This window comes from Homarus americanus, unplaced genomic scaffold (genome assembly GCF_018991925.1).
Source record: "Homarus americanus isolate GMGI-L3 unplaced genomic scaffold, GMGI_Hamer_2.0 scaffold14467, whole genome shotgun sequence".
In the NCBI taxonomy this organism is placed as follows: Eukaryota; Metazoa; Arthropoda; class Malacostraca; order Decapoda; family Nephropidae; genus Homarus; species Homarus americanus.
In genome coordinates this window covers 9,547,996-9,567,579 of record NW_024733734.1, presented here as the reverse complement: position 1 = coordinate 9,567,579, position 19,584 = coordinate 9,547,996, and the positions used below count along the sequence as shown (strand labels likewise).

The 19,584-nt window shown below is 38.6% G+C and overlaps 2 protein-coding genes across 3 annotated transcripts; one reads left to right on the top strand and one right to left on the bottom strand.

Annotated features, from left to right (window-relative positions):
- Positions 1 to 82: 82 nt before the first annotated feature.
- LOC121870029 lies at positions 83 to 7,985 on the top strand. Its single transcript, XM_042371767.1, has 4 exons — positions 83 to 1,862; positions 2,813 to 3,071; positions 4,049 to 4,242; positions 4,976 to 7,985. The coding sequence occupies exons 2-4, from the start codon at positions 2,832 to 2,834 to the stop codon at positions 6,678 to 6,680; spliced, it is 2,139 nt and encodes a 712-aa protein (XP_042227701.1). The 5' UTR covers positions 83 to 1,862; positions 2,813 to 2,831; the 3' UTR covers positions 6,681 to 7,985.
- A 3,028-nt stretch (positions 7,986 to 11,013) lies between these two features.
- Positions 11,014 to 15,799, bottom strand: LOC121870028 (xin actin-binding repeat-containing protein 2-like). 2 transcript variants are annotated; one of them, XM_042371766.1, is made up of 4 exons: positions 15,412 to 15,799; positions 14,853 to 15,034; positions 12,851 to 12,936; positions 11,014 to 12,817 (listed from the first exon to the last, which is right to left on the bottom strand). In XM_042371766.1, the coding sequence occupies exons 1-4, from the start codon at positions 15,661 to 15,663 to the stop codon at positions 11,193 to 11,195; spliced, it is 2,145 nt and encodes a 714-aa protein (XP_042227700.1). In that variant the 5' UTR covers positions 15,664 to 15,799; the 3' UTR covers positions 11,014 to 11,192. The 2 variants fall into 2 exon arrangements, with proteins under 2 accessions (XP_042227700.1, XP_042227699.1); XM_042371765.1 differs by having other exon boundaries at positions 11,014 to 12,936.
- Between the last annotated feature and the right edge of the window lie 3,785 nt (positions 15,800 to 19,584).

Sequence of the window (19,584 nt, the reverse complement as noted above, 5' to 3'; positions counted from 1 at the left end):
GTATACAAGGTTGTATGGTGATAGAGGGATGAAAAGATTAGGTAGAAATACAAACTAACTCTAGTACCCCCTACACAAGATATACAGTACAGTATAATTATAATCCTATGACTACTATAACTGGAGTCAGTGGGGTATTATTTCTTGTGGTGTACTTGAGCTTCTTGTTCTTGTTAAGGGCTAGAACTAAACTGATCCTTCGTGCTTGTTGCACCCGACACAGTTGAGGGTTAAACTGCATGCGATGATAGATTTAGTCTATTTGAAAAAGCATAAAGGTTCATACAGTACATGATATTTTTTTTTTGTTCGCTAATGTGAAAATGAATGTTATGTTCATGTGAGGCATTGTATGACATAGGTGTTCAAATGATGGTGTATTAGCATGCAGGGTGTACAGTATTTTGACTAAAAATAAGGATAAATCTTGATTATATCATACTAAGAAATCAAGGATGACAACCCGTTAACAGGTCATTGGTGTGTATTCCTAAGAAGCAAGGTAAGCATTTCTTATCCTGTAATAATTCTTTCCTTCACAATTAAAATATCTCATTATTTAGTTAACGTATTATTTAATCGTGCTGTGTATAGCATTTTTCATTTTTTGTTATTTAAGTCTTTGTAATTTAAACCTGCTGTAATAGGGGTACAGACTTTAGAAACTTGCAAAACAGGTGCGTTTGTCGCTTGAAAGTCTGTCCCTCGAATATGCAACATTTGATTTGCAGTAGTTTCTTCAACTCTTACAGGGTTAAATGATATGCCACTGCCAGATGTAAGATTAAAACTGTTAATTTAAACTATATGAATCCACTTTTTCTCAAATTCATGTAAATATATTTTAGACCAATCTAATATACTGTGAAAAGCATTCTGAAACTGGTTCGGACATGAAAATATATATATATACGGGTACCTGTATATATAATTTTTTTTACCCAGCACAAATGAAGTCTTAGGTTATTCCAGGCGATTATCATTGTTCATAGGTGTATGTGAGACCTCCCCCCCCCCCTTTATTCACATAATACTGTAAGGGTTATATTACAGATATTTTGCTGACAACAAAACTGACCCTGCCACTGTGTTTAGAAGGCCATTAGCAGCTACAGTATTTTGTTTTGGTGCACATGTGTTTTGAAACTCATGTTATTGGGCATGTGGGCACATATTGTTGATAGACATGGATTGTGTTGTGCATACATTATATTGTTGGTAGACACATATATTGTGTTGTTAGACATTTATTGTTGTGTTGTAGGTTATGCACAATCCAGTACAGTACTGTATTGTGTTTTAGGGTGGCCATTGTGTCGGGGTGTCAAGCATTGTGAGATTATCTTATCAGTAAATTTTTGGGGGAACCACATTATTTTTATTGCTCTGTTTACAAACACGTTAATGATCAAGTTATCTTTATATTCACAAGCATTATGTTAAATGGCAAATTTCTGATTTCTCTGTATCCAAACCTGGATTATTCAGGTACTGTGTCAGTTAAAGTAAGTTGCTTAGTTGAATAACAGACAAGTGATAGTATAATCAGGTATTTTTTGTGGTTTCTTATCTACTGAGTTTAATCATATCTTCAATATCTTTGGTTGTTTCTCAGTCATTCTAGACATCGTCATCATTGTCCATGTCAGTGCAGCAACATTGACAGAATTGACAAAATTAAATTGGAAAGGTTTTTTAGAATGTGAAAAATTGCTCTTCTTAGTATCATTAGTGGTGATGTTTGGTGAAGCCTGATGTGTCGTTGTAGATTGGCTGTATTGGGGACATGCATGCAAGGCTTGTCTACTGCATTAGTCCTGCAAGACGGTACTTTGTGAAATATACGAGCGAAACATATTAAGGTAAGTTTTAGACACTCGTAGAAGTAGAGATGGTAGTACACACACACGAGCTGTTGTAAGCCACACCTAGAAATGACAAATTATACAGATATAAATTAGTATTCTGTTACCGGTATGTTGCATTAAATTACAATATTATCATTATTTAGTTATGTTAAGTTACAGTGGTATCAGCTTCTCATTATTAGTTACCTTAAGTTAAGTTACAATATTATCAAAATTAGTTAACTTGTGATTATATTATCAGTGAAACCTAGTTACTAAAATTATTTGTGACATTAAATGGTGAGTAGAAATATGACAAAACGGACCATTGACTTAATACTGTACTATGCAGAAATTGAAATGGCGCAGGTGTCTTCAATAAATAACAATACCTGTACTCTAAGTCTCTACAGAACGACTATTTATAGTGAAGAAAAGCAGTTGTTAATTGGTTGTATATTATAAGTTAAGATCATCTGAAAATTAGGCACCCCAGTTTATTTCTTCTGATATTTAATAACATTATCAAAGGATTAAGTTAAGTTAGATGAGATTTAGATTTATCATCAGATGAAATATGCTTAGTACCCAAATCTTCAGGAGCTGAGCTGAAGGTCTTTAAAGAAACACGTATATATGGCATAATCACTGTCAATTATAATCAAAATCAGAGTCTTGCACACTCAGATAATGGACATGTTAAGAACTTATCTTTATTAGGTTAATGTAGAAAGGTCGTCCTCTTCCTGACCATACCTGCCTTATTGAATGAAAACACTAGAGCAATCGTTGGTCTTATTTAGGTACATTAGACAGTATCAAGATGTGCTACCATCAAGTATGTACTAAAACACTACCATCACAGTGTCAATATGTACTAAACATTACCATTTACACCACTTAAACAACTTCACTTGCTACTGCCATTAACGTCTTAAATTTTACCCAATTTCTGCCTACGTCAGGAGAGGTGTGGAAGGAGCCATGGCTGGTTGCAGTGAGCAGAATGCCCTGTTGTTGGGTCTGGTGGAAGTGACCCTGGCCATGAAGAATCTGAGAAATGAGGAGAGGATTCAAGTGGCCCAGCAGTGTCATGATGCAGTGTGTGGAGGGGCAGGCAGGGTTATGGCCCCAGGGATTCTGGGACGAGTTGAAACGGGGTACATGGGAGTGAAGATCCACGTGGACAAAGATAGCATACAGGTGCTCAACAATGAATACGTGGTAAGTAAGGCATAAGGACCGAAATCTGGTTTCTTGTAACATCCATGTCATTGGTGTGCTTGGTCCATCACTCTGATAGTTATATTGAAGTTTGGGGCTGTGAGGACACAAGTTTAGTTGTAGTATTTATCCCTTATGGAGCTAGGGCTTAGGTTTCCTATCATGAAATTTCAGGATATTCAAATGTTTGAGTTATGTATCATTTTAGTAACTTAAAGAGCCGATGAATGTAATAGTTATGAAAAATTAAGTTTTGTGTTGTGAAATGTTTAGAATGAACATAGAGCAGCAGACTTACTGGAACATCAGTGTTGATAATAGTGAAGAACTCGCCTCTCTCGTCTCTATTACATCCTACGGTGTTAACAGTGACAGAAACAACACGTCCTCATATATGATTACAGTCTACAATTATAGGATGTTATTCAAACACAGATGGCTACCCATTACCAGTGACACAGACGACTGGATAGATTAAAGCACGAAAGGAACACAAATAGATAGTAACGTTACATCTTCCTATTGCCGTTGACCTTAGCGGTAAATGTTGTCATCTGGAGAGTTGAAAACACCTGAGCAGTTGTGTTTCTTTTTTTTTTTTTTTTTTTACTTTCCTCAAACTGCAAAAAAGGTTGAAATAACAAGATAAAATTAACTGTTAATGTTAATTTACACTTTGCAAGGAATTTGTCCGCTGATAAAAAGGTACACAAACTCTCATGCATATGTTACCTAGGATCTTATGAAATTATGAACCCCACTTGTTTCACCTGAGGATTCAACACCTGAATGCTAATTTAATCTATCTTAACTTAATATACCCCCTGCCCCCCTGCAATTTAGCGTTAGTTTGTTTAATAATCAAGTAAGATATGCGGAGGTTCTTAATTTTCATGAGATCCGCTATTTGTTACATACCTACGGCCACAACACTAACTCCATACTTGTAATTAAGACACATCAAATGGTATTCTTAGGTAAGCCGCCACAAATTGGAGAGTGTGAGCGTTATGACAGTCATACGCAAGACACCAGGCCACCTAGTGTTCGTCGGCAAGTGTCAGAAGAAGGAGCAGCAGCGCCTGGCTGTGGTGTTAGACATGATGTCTGATACAGAGGCCGAACTGCTCATCCAAGACTACAGGCACAAAAGACAAGTGATGAAAACTAGGTGAGACTGAGAGGAGAGTACAAGCAGTCTCTAATTTGATGTTATGTTTTACTTTATTTATTAATTGACCTTCATACAGGTATTTACAGTACTTAGTGTATTTTTGCTTGACGTTTTATATAGTTTTTTCTTTCGTTCACCAAGTTTGTTTTGATTGCGATTTCTCTGCCGGTGGGCAGCGACTATTACTCTAATGTCATTACCTGTTGATCAAAATATAACTTATCATGTATGATTACCTTATTCCCAATACTGAACAGTGTACAACTAAGGATATGGTAATAAAATCAGTTGACAACTCAGGGGGGTGGATCCAGAAATAAAAAAAAAATGGGGTAGGGTGAGGGGGGAACATGACGAGCGCAGCGAGCCCAAGCAGTTTGGGGGGCACAGTCAGCCCCCCGATTTTTTTTAATCTGACCAATATCATGGTCATTTTGAAGCTATGCGCACTTGATATTAGGAGGTATTCTAAAGTCAATGGTAAATACCCCTGCAACTTATTGCAATGAAATTAAGATATTTTGCAAAGGTGTTGTACAGTACCTGCACGGCATATTGTGAAGAATTTGGGCGGGCATTACGGCAAACTTAATTCTTGGAACGTTTCAGTTCCTTTTGTGTCCTAGAAGTCAAAACAATGTTCTTAACAGTATGTTAATTCATATTAGCCTATGAGGTGAGATATACCAATGAATACTGTATACCGTATAGAACTTGTTTGTTTCCACAGATTGATTGATATGAAGTCGAAAGTCCCTCCTCCGCTTCCTAATACGCCACCACCATCGACAGGTCCGCCAATTTGTACAAACCTGACACTTACTATGCCACATCATCTTGTCCTTCAATCATTATCGTCACCGACAATTTCCCCGATCGTTGACAAGCAGAAAGACCAATTTGTGCATCTCCCCGACACTCAAGAGCCACCGCCACTGCCAGACCGGAAGCCGAGCTCTCGTTCTCCTCTGCTTCAGACTGCTTTAAGCCCTACGTTGCCTCCTCGACCTCCCAATATGGTCGCAACGCCTTTGTTAACGTGTCTGTCACCGTTTAATTTTCCACAACAGAGCGGTACTGTATCAGGAATGACTAATACTATTCCTGACTCCCAAATAAATCCAGGTAAAAGTAGGAATGAAAATGAAACAGAGGGCAACATGAAGATAAAGACTGCTCAGGTTCCAGGAGGAAATCAAATATATGAAGAGATACAAAGTAATCACGAAATCTTGGGTGCCGTGTCCATGGCAAGTGGCGATGACGTGAAAAAGGAGCTGATTTACAACACGATTCCTCCACAATTGCACAGATTATCTATTTCTTCTTCAGACGACACGGTAGCAACTCGGGCAAATCAGTGGCCACCACCAAATAATGTTATCATGTCTGAAAAGGGAACTTTGTCATCTGATGATGGAGATGACACCATCTATGAGGAGGAAGAAGAATACTACGAGGTGCTAGGGATCAACTTGAGGGAAACTGAACGAATTTACATGAGGACGTCGATGATAGATAACAAGCAGCAGACTACGCAGACGTCATTCGAGGAAGATATTGTCCAATTTCTGAGAGATGAACACAAGTACCTTTATTCAATTGGACGAATACGTGATGCTAGAAAATCACTTAAACCTCAGCTGCAGAATCTACTGAGGGGCACGGATACATTGGCTACAGTTCACAACGATATGTATGAAGAGTTGTACGATGGCTACAGATCGTGTTCCAGAATTGCTGAAGTCTTTATCTCCCGGAAGGATCAGCTGAAAAATTATGAATATTATTTGATGAATGCGCCAAAGATCAATAAATACTTAGAAGATCTGCCAGAAGCAGTAACACAACAGCTTCCCACACTACGGGAGGATATAAGATGCTCCTATAAGAGATTGCACTTCTATTTCATGAACTTAGAGAAAATGCTGAGGAGCGCCCCACCAGAAGACAGGGAAATAGTCCAGGAGGCCGTTGAGATGCTTCGGGAGATGAACCGTCGAGGGGACTCTGGTATTCTCATCGCTGCAGTCAAGAGTGTACCTTTTGATCTTCATCTTTTCAGACCCCTGCTTCTCCATAATTCATTCACCATCAGAAGTTCATTCACAGACAGAGGTAGAATTAGTTATCGTGTTCTGCTGTTTGTAGAGATGATCGTGGTGACGGTGCCGAAGAAGGAGCAGTATGAGTATCAGGAACACCTGCCCATCAACCAAGTGAACTTTTTGATCCCGAGTAACACCAGCAAAAGAGAGTTCAGTCTAGAACTCGTGCTTGGAGGGCAGAAAAAGAACAAAGAATACACGTTCTGCGCACCAAGCATGGAGGCTCGAGACGTATGGGTAGAGGAAATTAATCGACTCCTTAAAGAACTGGCAGAGAAAATAAAAAGTGAAACACTGAGACGCCTGGGATACAGCAGCTCGAGTTAGTGAAGAAGACAGTCAGTCAGTGATCGAATGTTCGAAGAAACTGGAAGTAAATTTAACTAAAACAAAGTATGGCTTTAGTTGTGACATTAACTATTAAGGATACTTTTTTGTGGTCTTCAACTATTATTGTAAAGGAAACGTTTATGTATAATACTTTTGAATCACCACATAATGCAAATGACTTCACTGTTTAGATGACAGCTTGTCCTTGGAAAGTGCCAAGATTAATTTCCTGTTGCTCTTCATATTGTAAAGTACTGTAATCAATATAGATGTACTTGTACTATCATGGACTAAAGTTCACTCCCTGTGGTGAAACTGAGTCAGAGTCAGAGAGGATGGGGGGATTGAGGGAGGGGTGGTGTGTAGTAATCAATCTGGCTTCCTCGGCCTTTGAGAATAATTGTCTGTATTCTCGAAACAGGGAAACATATTTACTTGCTTTATCGCTTAGGTTTAATTCTCGAAGTCTCTTGATGTTTGTGTTTATAGTTTTTATTGAAAAAATTACAAATCCAAAACATCAGCATGCTTATAATAATTTTCTGCACATAACTGTAGTTTTCACCATGCCACTTTAGTAAATATGAAGTACAAACTTATGTTCAGTATGTGTAACTTCCCCAAGAGACTCGGTAAATACAAGCTTCAAGGGACTTTTATAAAAATAAGACCAGCTGTTACTGTTATTAACACCGGAACAGTGAACTCTATGTTAACTTTTAAGACTAATTAGCCTTTTAAATGAACATGAATATAATTATGTATTGTCTTCAACACTAGAAACCATAGGTACAGTAGCTAAAGCAACTATCTGTGCATACTTTGTGGGAAACAATATGAGATCATGGATGATAAATTTGGGTATATGAGGGCTGTCACTAGTCACACGTAAAATTTCGGAGCATATCGACTCCCACCCCCACAGATGATTGTTTTAGCTACTGTACATATATACACTGTAATTAATTTGAGTTTCTTCTTTATCTACATGTTTAATAGTTTGTTCTGTACTGCAGGTGAAAAATGATCTCTAAATGTTGATAGTATTTTTATATTAGGATTGGCTTTAATGATCATCAATTTGGGAGTCGTAGGGAGGAACTGGTTAGAGAACGGGGTCATGGGGTTCATCCATAGGCCACCACCCTCCTCCTTCTCCTTGTGAATTTCCATTAGTATCAACTGCATCACTCAATAATCATGACCATCTTAAATACTGTTTCATATTCATACATTATTGAATTTATATTGAGTTTTGTAAACTTACACTAATTATATGAAATATATTTCAATGCATCTACATATAATATTTTCTCACATCACATATAACTTGCACCTGTTCCTTGTATTGCATGTTTGCCCGTCATTGATGCCGTAATGTTGAACCTTTATTGATATATAGGTATTTCATTATTATACATAAATAGGTGTTTATATCACACTCGTTTCTATGAACATGAAAGGAAAGCCAACATATGAGATCAAATTCTCTTTTGAATTACTGATTTGCAACACCACAATGAAATTCTTTTACAAGAGGCTATAATACCTGTATATTGGTGTATAAAAATCAACTAAAAATATTCGGCTATCTTAAAATATGATGAAAGTCGTAATACATTTATTTTCTCAGCCAATATATTTCATGAAGGTTCCATATTATTGGATGAATTCCGTTTTTGGCACTACTATGGAGACTATCAGCTGTCCACTGACTGCAGTTTCCACCATTCTCCTAGACATATTCGTCCTGGCTTGCCACGATGATTACATACGCTGTTTTATTACTGCTGTTATGGAAATGACATTGGAGAATCAGTCCTCTGTACAACAATTAGGGCACTCAGAAGAAGAGAAACCTACCAGGTGCCGACAGGTATGATTGGTAGACGACTCTTGTTGAACACTGGAGCTCCTTAGTCGACCATCTAATTCGAGTCTGCAGGATTTGATTGGATTCTTTCGTCAGTGGTAAGTGGCGAGAAACAAAACTGTGTATTCTAGAATTATATTTTATGATATGGCTTCAGTGGGTAAGCCCGATAGTCATTAGAAATACAGTACTACATGATTAAACTGATTTAGTCTGAATTTTCTTTGTCTTGTATCTATCACTGCAATGTTATCTTAGCCCTGGTCTGCTTACAATGTCCATAAGTCTTCCCAAACAAAGGCTGAGGTTAGATGTTGCTAAAAATAAGTGACCTATAGGTGTCGTTGGATAGTTTGGTCATGGCTCATGAAATACATCAAGGGGCTACCGCATATTAATTTATAGCCGGTAAAGAGTCTTCAGCTTTTACGGATAACGGTATATATGATTGTGTTGTTTTATGGGTGTAGTTAGTAACTATTTCAAATTACTTGATGTGATCAGAATTATAATTATATACCAATTGGTAGTACTTGGTAGGTGTGTGTGGTGTGGTAATATTTGGTAGATATGTGGTTATTTGGTATAGGTATGTGAAAGTATTTGGTTGGTATGTGGTGATATTTGGTTATATGCTTCCTGGTAAGACAGTCAGCCTGTTTATGTTTGTCAAGAGTTACCTAATCAATTACACATACAGTACTTATTTATTCATTAAGGTTGTAAATTATTCTCAACGATTCTTTACATTACTTTTATCCATTAATTACTGCAGAGTGAACGTATCGCAGTTAATTACAAACTCGGTGTTAATTTTTCAAATCACTTAAGGGGCGTTATGCTGTAGCTAAGTTATGTACTGTACTGTATAAGGAAAATTTACCATCAACTTGACTTCGTAAGATTTCCCTTAATATTATTCAGTTAACGAGTTATTGATGTATTATTGCATTATATAGAACACTGTGGTGGTGATTATTATTTGCGGTATCTTGGTCATCCTTTTGTTGCATATGAATAATTCGACATAATTGATAGAAGTCTAGATACTAGGCTATCTACAAGAACTTATTCACGCAGTGGAACATTTGTAGGCTGCCACTATTTCACAAACTACGTATATGATTGTGCTTGGTAAGTATTAGAAGCACCAAAAGACTGTTGCTCTGATTAGATTAGATTGTCTGTATGCATTGATCCATCTCTTGATCACTAACAAATTTAACTCCTCCAGCTCGCATACAGTACAGGGTATATATGAGCTTTAGCTTAATCCTGCTATCTGAAATTTATGCATCTTTAATAAGTATTATGTTAATATTTTTTAAAGGGTTTATTGCATCATGATTATAATCTCATAATCATTGGTGCTCGCTTAATATGTCAAACAAGTGTGATTTGGAGTACCTAGTCGCTTAAATACACCAATGCCAGGTTTTGATGGCATAAATATCTAGAGAATTTTTTGGTATCTAGGCTTTCAAAAGTGTCATGTACTGATTTGGGAAGTTTAGAAGAACTTGAATACTGTAATTATAATTACAGGTTATTGAGGTAACAACGTGTATCTCGCTCTTTATATAAACAAATCACATCTACACAATTTAAAATACAGAAAATGTTTATCGTGTCATTAAACTGTGTACAAATCAATGACTAGGAATATAATCATAGAAGAACCGAAAGTCATACATCACACTGAACACTGAGGCATTAACTTGTACCTATTCTGCAGCTTGGTCGACTGAGGGCGTCTTACTCAGTGGTCGGCCGTGGGATCTGGAGGCAAATGCAGTGTCCACTTAGCTGGTATGCCCTTATAACACCTGCATTAAAACAATACCTCACCGAAATGGAATTGAAATGGAACTTAGCACTTTTTGAAATGGAAAATCAGCGAGTTTACACTATACAGTACAGGTAGTTCTGCTATAACGCGATAATTGTGTTCTTGTAAAATATCGTGTTATAGAAAATCGCGTAATAGAAATAACAGGGCTTATGGAGAAAATAGGGTTAGGTGCAGATTGCTCGAAATCGAAAAAATTTAGTAGTTAGCCTAACACAAAGGATAGCACAGTCTAAATAAATGTTACATTCATATCTAATAATGAAATCATACAGTAAATTTAACACTTTACCTTGAAAAAATATGAATGTAACTTGATGGGGGAGAAGGGTGATTTTGAGGTTGATAACATTGAGCTTCTCTTCAAGTGTTATATCCTTTCTTTTACGATAATCACCGGGAATTCTATCATCAGAACGCTTTTTGGAGATATTCTTCTTTACCATATTCACAGTTAATACCACAAAATTGGAGAAATAGTAAGCAAAAATCGCGTTATAGCAAACAAGCGTTCGCGTTATACAAATATTGTTCCGAATTCATAAATCGCGTTAGAGCAAATTCGCGTTATCAAAACACGCGTTATAGCAGAACTCACTGTATACACGTTCATCTCTATAACTACACGTAAATATTTGAATATGTAACATTGAATTTATTTTTTCTTCATATGCTAACAAGTGGATTCATTTAACAAACTAATTGCAAACTCATACTGTACTACAAAGCTCCATATATGCATAACAAATATTTGCATTACTCAGCCAATTTTTACTTCAGCTACAGATTATATCTTCATTTTATTGATTGTTCCCTTGATGGCTCGATTGATCATCATCACCCATACATCCTTGGCTTCGTCAGACGGTGCGCGGAAACCGTACATTCTCTTTCCCCCTTGTCCTAATTTCGCCTCAAGCACAAACGTTCTTCTGGTGTCTCTTTTGGAGGACACAACTCTTAAGTTTTCAGTCGGGATGAATTCTTGATACTCGAATTTGTCCTCCCTGGGCACCGTTACCACCAACATCATCGCGAACAGTAGTACACGGTAATCGCCCTTCCTTTGCCTTATGGATGAGCTTCTAATGTCAAAAGAGCTGTGGAGAAGCAAGGGAGCGTAGTCGTGAAGGTTGAAAGGTGTTCCTTTGACTGCTTCCATCATGATGCCAGAGTCCCCCTGGCGAGTTAGTTCTCTAAGCATGTCGACAGCCTCTTGGACCACCTGTACATCATCAGGCGGAGCAGTGGCCAGCATCTTCTCCAGGCTCTTGCAGTAAAAGTACAACCTCTTCCAGGAGCTTCGTATGTTTTCTTTTAACTTGGGGAACATTTTCTTCACTTCTTCTGGTTGTGCCTCTGTAAGTTTGTTTATTTGCGGTGACTTCATCAGGTAATATTTGTACCGTTCTAGCTGATCCTTCCGAGAGATGAACACCTGGGCAATTTTGGAAGGTGATTTATATCCCTCGTACAGCTCCACGTACATGTCATTTTGAATGTCGGCCAACGTTTCCGTTCCTCGAAGAAGATGTTGAAGCTCACGTGTGAGTGAATGCGTGGCTTCTCTGATCCTCCATATTGTTGTCTTGAATTTATATTCATCTTTAAGGAAAGCGCTAATATCTTCTTCTAGCGTAGTCTCAAATTCCTCCTGGTCCTCCTCCTCTTCTTCTTCATCATCATCCTCTTCCTCTGTATCTTCCTTTTCTTCATTATATTTGTCCTCTTCCTTCTTCCTCTGTTTTTGTCTTTTCTGTCGCTTGTGATCACCCTTCTCTTGCATCCCCCGTTCCTGCTGTTCCTCATTCATTGATGTAGTCATATAAATTTGTTCAGCTTCCCTTATATCAATCCCTAATGCCGTGTAATAGTTCTCTTGGGGGCTCTCCTCGCGACCATCATCAGACGGCCAATCATACACGTCGCAGTTAGAATCCTGGTCAGACCCGCTTGAGCCTTGACGAAGTGGCAGAGGAGGTGGGAGGCCTGTTGATGATCCCCCTTGTGGGTTCTCGTATTGGTTGATGTCGTGGACTGGTTGAGAATAATAATTATCATCGCCAGGCTGTTGTTGATGCGGTGGTGTTGGTAAGCTTGGGTCGATGGTTGCATAGATCGGCTCTTGCGGTATCGATAAATTGACTTGGTCATAGATATGCTCCCGAGCTGCTGGTATGGGTGGTAGAGCTTGTTCGAAGACGAGTGATTCGGGGGATGGTGGTGGTGGTGGTAGTACACGCTGACGGGGGGAAGGTAATGGTGGTGGTGGTAGGTCTCCTGATGGTAGTGGTAATGATGCTGGTAAACGTTGCTGGGGATGTGGTGGTAGTACATGCTGCCACGTGGATAGTATATTCTGCTTAGGGGATGTTGGCGGTGGTAGATTCTGCCAGGGTGGTAGTAGTGGCGATGGATTAGCTTGTTTCTGTGGTGGTAGTGGTGGTGGGGTGAGATCCTCGTAGTCCGGGGGAGGGATGGAAGGGTCCGCTGACACCTGGTAAAGATTAGACATATGACGAGACTCGGGCCTGTTGAAAAAAAATTATTATTATTATTATTATTATTGATGTGTGGCGTAGTAGAAGTATGATGCAGTATCAAGTAACTAGTTTTATTTTGTAGATTATTTGGATGCGTTAGTATCCAGTTCATTAACATAATCTTAATAAATATTTTTTACTGTAGGAACTTGCTCAACTTGTCCCCTGTTGTCATGTACTCAGACAACAGGTATACGCTAACAGAATCACTCGATCTGATTGGTTAATTCACCAGCCAGTAAAAAATGAGTAAAGATAGTGTGCGATAATTTTGTGCTCAATACATGGCGCGGGGGTGCTGGTGGTAGAGTGGTACCGCTCTTGCCTTCGCAAGCGAGATGTCACGGGTTCGATTCCCTGGCCGGTGGAAGTTGTTTGGACATACTTCCTAGCCCCCATTAGTCCCTGTTCACCTAGCAGTAAAGTAGGTACCTGGTGTAAATCGGAAGATGCGAATTCGTATTCAGAGACAAGTTGTTGGAGCTTCCAATAACTTGATGACATTAATCATTGACTCTTCAGGCTTCTACGCCCTTAATTCATGAGACATAAAGACAAGCATGAACTTAGCATGCTTCCCTGTTGGGCGCTGTAAACGCTTCTGCGCTTCACCTTACACAAGGATGTAGGGGGGTGCCCAATAAATAATAATAAAAAAAAAATACATGGCACTATTATGGAAGTATCTGACATCCTTTAGGTGTATGAGGGTTTTAGTTCTTTTCAGCAGTGTTCCTATCTTTATTTCTATGGTCTTTGGTGTACGAGAACGAAAACTAGTGATCTGTGATGAAACTAAATATTATTGTTTCTACTACAATTTTTTAGAGAATCTTTTGACTGTTAACGCACATTTCATTGGTTAGTGAAAAGCCAATCAGATTCAGTGGTTGAGCTGGAGCATATCTGTTGTCGATGTGCAATAGGGTACCAGTGTCATAGCCTCATTCCCTCTTCTTTAAAGGTTGATATTTTTTTTATAACGTTTCAGGCGTCCAGAGTGTATAATAGAACCTTTATCAATAAACTAGAAAATTACAGTTAATTAACGCCACTACTACATTCCTCCTAGATAAACCTGGGTACCCTGGCTATTTGTGTTATCCTCGGAGTTCTAGTATAAGTACTCTGCAATATGTACCCTTTACTTATGTTAAATTGTACTGTACAGTATATGTGTTGAACTCCTAATGCAAATCAATAAATTATATCGAGTAAATAACAAAGATGATAATGTTAGAGGTTACTGTGTATGAACATGTTGAAACATCGTTCTACCAATCACTAATTTTATCTTTGGTATTCGTCGTGTGATATGATAGGCGGTACTTAATACACCTGTTAAGGTATTAATACTCCTCAGCAACTCGATTCTATGAGTGCGTACTGTTAAATCATACGCTAGACATAAAGAATGGAGAATAGTGATGTGTCTATGTGGATGGTGCCTGGCTGGTTTGCCGGCGAGGTCAACATGGCTACCCAAAGGACAAGTGCATTGAGACTTTTATTGGTTCTTTACGCTTATCACAGACTTTTTGATTCCTCTACTTATTTTTCATTTATTAATCTCTCAACAGAACAGGATGATATGAGAATGGGTTTCGTCAGTCTGAGGTTCGTATCCGGAATGTAACTTTAAAACTTAAAATTATGATAAATGTTTAACAAATTTTACCTTTGTGGCAGCGAAATGCTTTTTTTTTAATGAAGCAGAAACGGAAACTCTAATTGCAGTATTATTTACATAGCCTAATTTCATGTACACACGATTGAAAATCCCCTGGCACTGAGGTGACTCGGAACTGCTGGAACGACACTGTGCCACTAACACCAACACTGATGCTACTTCCACTATCACTAACACCACCACTGACGCCACTACCACCATTAAAATCACTCACCCGTCCACCTGCAGTTCTTGGTGACGGCTTTTAAGGATCTGCGCCTCTCTGTCCGAACTGAGCTGTAGTACCACCGCCATCCTCTTCTTATGTTCCTGGCACTTACCGATATACACTAACTTTCCGTTGGTCCCTGGGATGGCGGTAAAGACACTCACGCCCGTTACCTTGTGTGATGTGACCTGGAGAAGGGAATGGCGGATTAAAATATGAGTGACGTGCTTTTTTTTTTCTCCCCTTCTCTATATCCTTTTCATCTCTCTCTCTCTCTCTCTCTCTCTCTCTCTCTCCTCTGTTCTTCAATGTAATATTATATCATCTTTCCCACCATGAGATTTTGTTCCCCGTGACCTATACTAACTTAGGTTTATGTTAAATTAAATTAGGTTTGGTTAGGTTAGGATCGGTTTTGGTTTGGTTAGGTTTGTAGTTCCCTTCAGGTAGATGCTACACATACAATATTAAGGATAGACATATATCATAAAGCGACGATAAACAAACCTATTTCTTACCAGATTCAGTTTAGTGTACGAGGATAAAACTGTATAGCAAAACTCACCCGTACTTGGTTATGGAAGACTTGGATAGTGCCATTGACTACGCTGACTTCAGCATCCCAAATGGCTTTATCAACACGCCCCAGCGTCCCCAGGGGTACCTTTTCCTTCACGCCGTGCGCCCGGCCCCCACACACCATATCGCAACACACTTCAGCGATGTTGAGTCTATCATCCTTGTTGAAGCTGGTCATAGTCTGGTTCACATCCACCAGGCCCAACAGCTGTCCAAATTGTGAAGCTGGAGTTGACATGGTTGATCAATTCGTTTGTCCTGTGGCTTGCTATCTGTTTTGTGAGGTGTATTTCGCCTCTCTGGTTCTCTTCAGTATCTCTTTCTCTCTCTGTGTCCTGTTTGGTACTTTCCTCTCTCTCTCTCTCTGCTGTTTGGTACTTTCCTCCCTCTCTCTCTCTCTGCTGTTTGGTACTTTCCTCCCTCTCTCTGTCCTGTTCGGTATTTCCTCTCTCTCTCTCTGTCCTGTTCGGTACCTTCCTCTCTCTCTCTGTCCTGTTCGGTACCTTCCTCTCTCTGTCCTGTCGGTATACCTTCCCCCCTCTCTCTGTCCTGTTCTATACCTACTGGATCTTGCCCCCTCCTGAAGAAGGTGGTGACGGAGGCTGGGGTATCTGGCGATGATAGGTTAGACATTCTGATCGATTTTAAGAACAGGTTAAGAACAGATCATATGAATAAGGAACCCTTGCTTATTTTTACCTCGCTGAATATTTGGCAGTAAAACAAAGTACAGTATATTGCATTGAAGGCTGGGGAGTGGGGGCTGAGGGGGGGTTATTATCTACCCAATTAAATATAATGAGTCTTGTTAATACATAAGTGGGATTTATTAATTATACAGAACTACATGATATTAATATGTAAGTCGGTGCTTTTAGCTCAGTTCCTACTATTATTACTTGGAGTGCACTATAACCACATACTTTTTCATCATCTTATATCGCTGAAAAATTCTGTCACGAAGTCCAGTAGCTGATAAGAAACCCTGAGAAGCTGCAACAAACTTAACATTCATGTTTTGGACTGGTCGTTTGGCAGGTCCGGCAATACACGCTCTTATGAATGTTGGTATTTTTTATTTGTTTTATTTTTGTATGTGATATGCCAGTAGTGGATGGCTGCAGAGATTATTCTGCATAAATTTTAAAGCATAGCACGAGGCTAATGATCATACGGCTGGCAATTAAGTATAAACGGGTGTAATGATCGTACTGCTGGCAATTAAGTGATTGGAAAGAGGATTGTCCAGGATAATTACGTGTACTTAAACCCCCATGCTTCTTGTCAAATATTTATTCATAAAGTCATATTGGCATTTGATACACTGACTTAGCATTTTCTATTTACAGAGATGGGAGGTCGATATGTTGTGCGTGCATGTGTTAGCGGCTGCAGGTCACTTAGCAACAGAGATGGAAGACGTGCCCCACCCCCCACTGCGAGTGTTCATCTGTCAGTAGGTAGGTAGGTAAGGCCAAAGTTTTCACTAAATGTTTAGGTAGACGCTTATGAGAATTGGATGAGGCTGGGATTCAAGACTGCCATAACTTTCTTCCTGAACACTTGGCAGTATCTGGTATCTACATCCGTGTCATATAAAAGATTGGTTTATACTTAATAACACTGCTTTTCACCATACATAATGCCGTAACCACAAATTGAAAAAAAAACCTAACCTATTAATACAAAGAAATATCTGAGAAAATACATTAAAATTTCAATCCCCCTCAGCTAATGATCCTCAGTTACATACAGTACATGCCAGTTACCACCAAGTGTCCAGGGAATTTTGTCCACAACTGTGTAGGCCTACAGTACATCACTCCATAAACAATATTAACTACAGATACACTCGAGTGATTAAGTGAATTCAATACAGTCAGTGACAGTAAGTTTAATTATATCACGTGAGATAAAGTTATTTATTTTACCATTATCAGATAAATGACGACATTGTTTTATTGACAATAAATCACTCACTGTGTGTTGTAGCTCCGCCAATTAATTATTAAAACACCAAGATCTTCCTAGTTCAGATTAATTTGTTTAGAATATTTTAATAATGAATTAGGTTAATTAGAATAGCAAATATATAAAGATTTAGAACTAATAAGCCCCGTTATCTCCTCCACGTGTTTAAGAGTTTGGTGGTGTGGGTTTAAGAACTGGTCATCGTGGCGAGTTCTTACGAAGCCTAGTAAACTATATGCCGCCTTGAGATTGGCGTTTTGGAATTGTTATTTTTTTATTTACTTATTAACAAACACCATGAAAGTTGTAATCGAAATTTAAAAGCAGAATAAAATTGTCATCAAAACTACCATTTCATAGACACTGAGATAACAATCTGGGAAAGTCATATACCACTGTATCTTTCTTAATTTCATGAATGTAATTGTGTGCGTGTGTTACGTACCGTATGTAAGCGCAGAAATCCAAGATGCTCTTTATCCTGCTGGAGGCCTGAGTGTCCTGAGCTGGGTGGTCCCATGCACTCACAGCCCGTACTCGACTCACCTCGTGTTACTGACTGAGAATTGCGTTGATGATCCGAAAAACACCTCCCCAAGCACAACACATTTTCCACCCGACTTCATAAAGTTTCATTAGTGTATCTGTGTACAACTGAACGTTATGTGAGCCTTGTTGAACGATAAGAAAGCACATAATGATTCTTTTTACGTGGTTATAATCTGTCTGAACCAAGAGGAGGCTGATTGTCCCGTTTCCCTTACAAGAAAAAGCGGCAACTTACCCTGTTTTCCTTGCTCGACTGTGTGAGATGATCAACTGTGTAACTCTCACACGCTTGGGGTTTCTTAGTTTTTATGTGCGATTCATATTTCAACACATAATAGTGTACAAATACATCTAAACAATAGATTGAAGGTAACTCATATTGTTATCGTTGAATTTTATCTGATATGACAATACATATTATGATTGCCTTAGCGCCACGAAGAACTCTTGGGAGACCACGTGATTTACAGGCTGTAACTAGTGGAAAAGGTTCTTAGATATTGAAAGTATTTTTATCATCTCATTTCGTCTTATTAACTTATGAACAATAAAGCAGGTTACAATTGCAAGTTAGTAACAAGTTTATTTGGTATAATTTATTATCACAGGACCAATATTACTGGTACAAACATAAGTATAAGTCACTTATTTCAATTTATATATTTAAAAACATCTGGTGGCTACAGATACAGGTAGAAATAAAGGTTACAGATGCATGTTACATGTACGTCAAGTTTTTTTTTTTTTTTTTTTTACATTGTCAACCAAAGCGATGTATCTGTTTTACTTTAAAATCATTGATGACTTGTATTTGCTAACTTAATATACGCGCTTAAAGACCTTGGTTATTGAAAGACAGAAATGCATTATAATATCAACATCAACACGAAACACTTGAAATATCCTTGACTGTAGCCATACCATAATGAAATGACAAACGTTTGACAGCAAGTAAGACACATCATGGGCAAGTTTGTAAGAGTTTGGTTAAGTGACGCACAGTAACCAGTATAACCGCTCCAATCGTGACTTGTTAAGTAGACGCGTTGCTTAGTGTTGCTGTAGTGTTTAGTAGACGTGTTGCATAGTGTTAATAATGTCTGGTAGCGTTCAGTAGTGCATCTTGATTCGACTAGTAATTTTGAGTAACGAATTTGTTTTCATCAATGGAGTTTGCAGAGGATCGTTTTCTGTGGGTGAATCCTGGCTGTCAGAGGGGCCACTTAACGAGAATTTAACTTGTTTAGTACGGGAGTTTAATGACTACTGTCCGAGCTGTGGATCTGAACATTGAAAATTGAAACAGTTGACGTATATACAGTATATATTTAGCCAAAACAACAGATAATAGGCTACATTTTTCGGGAGTCTGTTGCAAATATGATTGTTTTCCCATATCTTAAGGGAAATATAACCCCTTCACTACGAGGACGCCACTTTTAGTATTCTCTTTGGCTAACACTAGACGATTTTCTTCACTGCAGAGAGGACCCCGTGCTCAAGGGGTTAGTAGACTATCTCGCCTAAAACGTTCTCAGTTCTGCTAGGGATAAAGAGCGTACGGAAATCATGCTTTTATCTCCCGATGTTAAGGTGACGCACGAGGAGATTTTTGAACACTGATAAATTTAGCCAAAGG

What these genes read in the sequence shown, in the direction of transcription:
- LOC121870029 (XM_042371767.1), top strand. Translation starts at nt 2,832, where the DNA reads ATGGCTGGTTGCAGTGAGCAGAATGCCCTGTTGTTGGGTCTGGTGGAA. An exon ending in TGCTCAACAATGAATACGTG is followed by an intron (nt 3,072 to 4,048) that starts GTAAGTAAGGCA and finishes TGGTATTCTTAG; the next exon opens with GTAAGCCGCCACAAATTGGA. An exon ending in AGACAAGTGATGAAAACTAG is followed by an intron (nt 4,243 to 4,975) that starts GTGAGACTGAGA and finishes TTGTTTCCACAG; the next exon opens with ATTGATTGATATGAAGTCGA.
- LOC121870028 (XM_042371765.1), bottom strand. Translation starts at nt 15,663, where the DNA reads ATGTCAACTCCAGCTTCACAATTTGGACAGCTGTTGGGCCTGGTGGAT. An exon ending in TCTTCCATAACCAAGTACGG is followed by an intron (nt 15,035 to 15,411) that starts GTGAGTTTTGCT and finishes TCCCTTCTCCAG; the next exon opens with GTCACATCACACAAGGTAAC. An exon ending in CAAGAACTGCAGGTGGACGG is followed by an intron (nt 12,937 to 14,852) that starts GTGAGTGATTTT and finishes TTTTTTCAACAG; the next exon opens with GCCCGAGTCTCGTCATATGT.